Source organism: Penaeus monodon, chromosome 33 (assembly GCF_015228065.2).
Source record: "Penaeus monodon isolate SGIC_2016 chromosome 33, NSTDA_Pmon_1, whole genome shotgun sequence".
NCBI classification, from domain to species: domain Eukaryota; kingdom Metazoa; phylum Arthropoda; class Malacostraca; order Decapoda; family Penaeidae; genus Penaeus; species Penaeus monodon.
Genome location: NC_051418.1, coordinates 3,101,831 through 3,102,468, shown reverse-complemented (window position 1 = coordinate 3,102,468; position 638 = coordinate 3,101,831). Strand labels below are relative to the sequence as shown.

The window sequence follows — 638 nt, the reverse complement described above, 5'->3', positions numbered from 1 at the left end:
TCTGAATATTTTAGATAGACCCATCTGTAGACATGATCAGATTATCGTTGCTGCCTGTCCTGGAGAAGTTCTTAGTGACAGACGAAGGCTTGAGTTTGAAGATGATAAAACGAGGACTTCCTCCCAAAGGCGACGGTGTTGTAACATTTACTTGCCCAGTTAGGAGGACACTTAAAGCATTCCAGGTAAGATTTGTTTCTGTCGTGTATTTTTCCTGTTGATTGTCTATTTTGATAGATTAATTTTCATTGTTTGTATTTGCTAGTATTTATATCCATAGATTTCATCATAGATTAGTAAAATCTGTCTTCATTGATTTTTAAACTTATCCTCTTCTGATAATTTCAAAAATTTGTTTTTTCATCAGTGGGAAGAATGTGGGAAAGTAAAGCGCATCAGAGGCACTGTTTATACCAGCCGAGTTGCCCCAACTGTAGGCAACCGTATGTTAGATGCTGCCAAAAATGAATTTACCAAATTTCTCACTGATGTCTATTTCAACGTTGACAATACCAAAGGAGGTTCACCAGGTCTGTTTGTGGAAAGAATGAGTTTTGAGGATATTTTAAATCACATATTTTCCTCTCATGGTTACTTTATATTATACTGATTTTCACATTCTTGTACTAGTTTTTGGT

At 35.6% G+C, this 638-nt stretch overlaps 1 protein-coding gene across 1 annotated transcript in view; it reads left to right on the top strand.

Annotated features, from left to right (window-relative positions):
* LOC119593948 (RNA 3'-terminal phosphate cyclase-like protein) overlaps window positions 1-638 on the top strand; it is a 5,184-nt gene that overhangs the window by 2,854 nt on the left and 1,692 nt on the right. Inside the window, 2 exon segments of the mRNA XM_037942971.1 lie at window positions 15-185; window positions 368-530. Coding sequence (XP_037798899.1) covers window positions 15-185; window positions 368-530 — 334 coding nt within the window.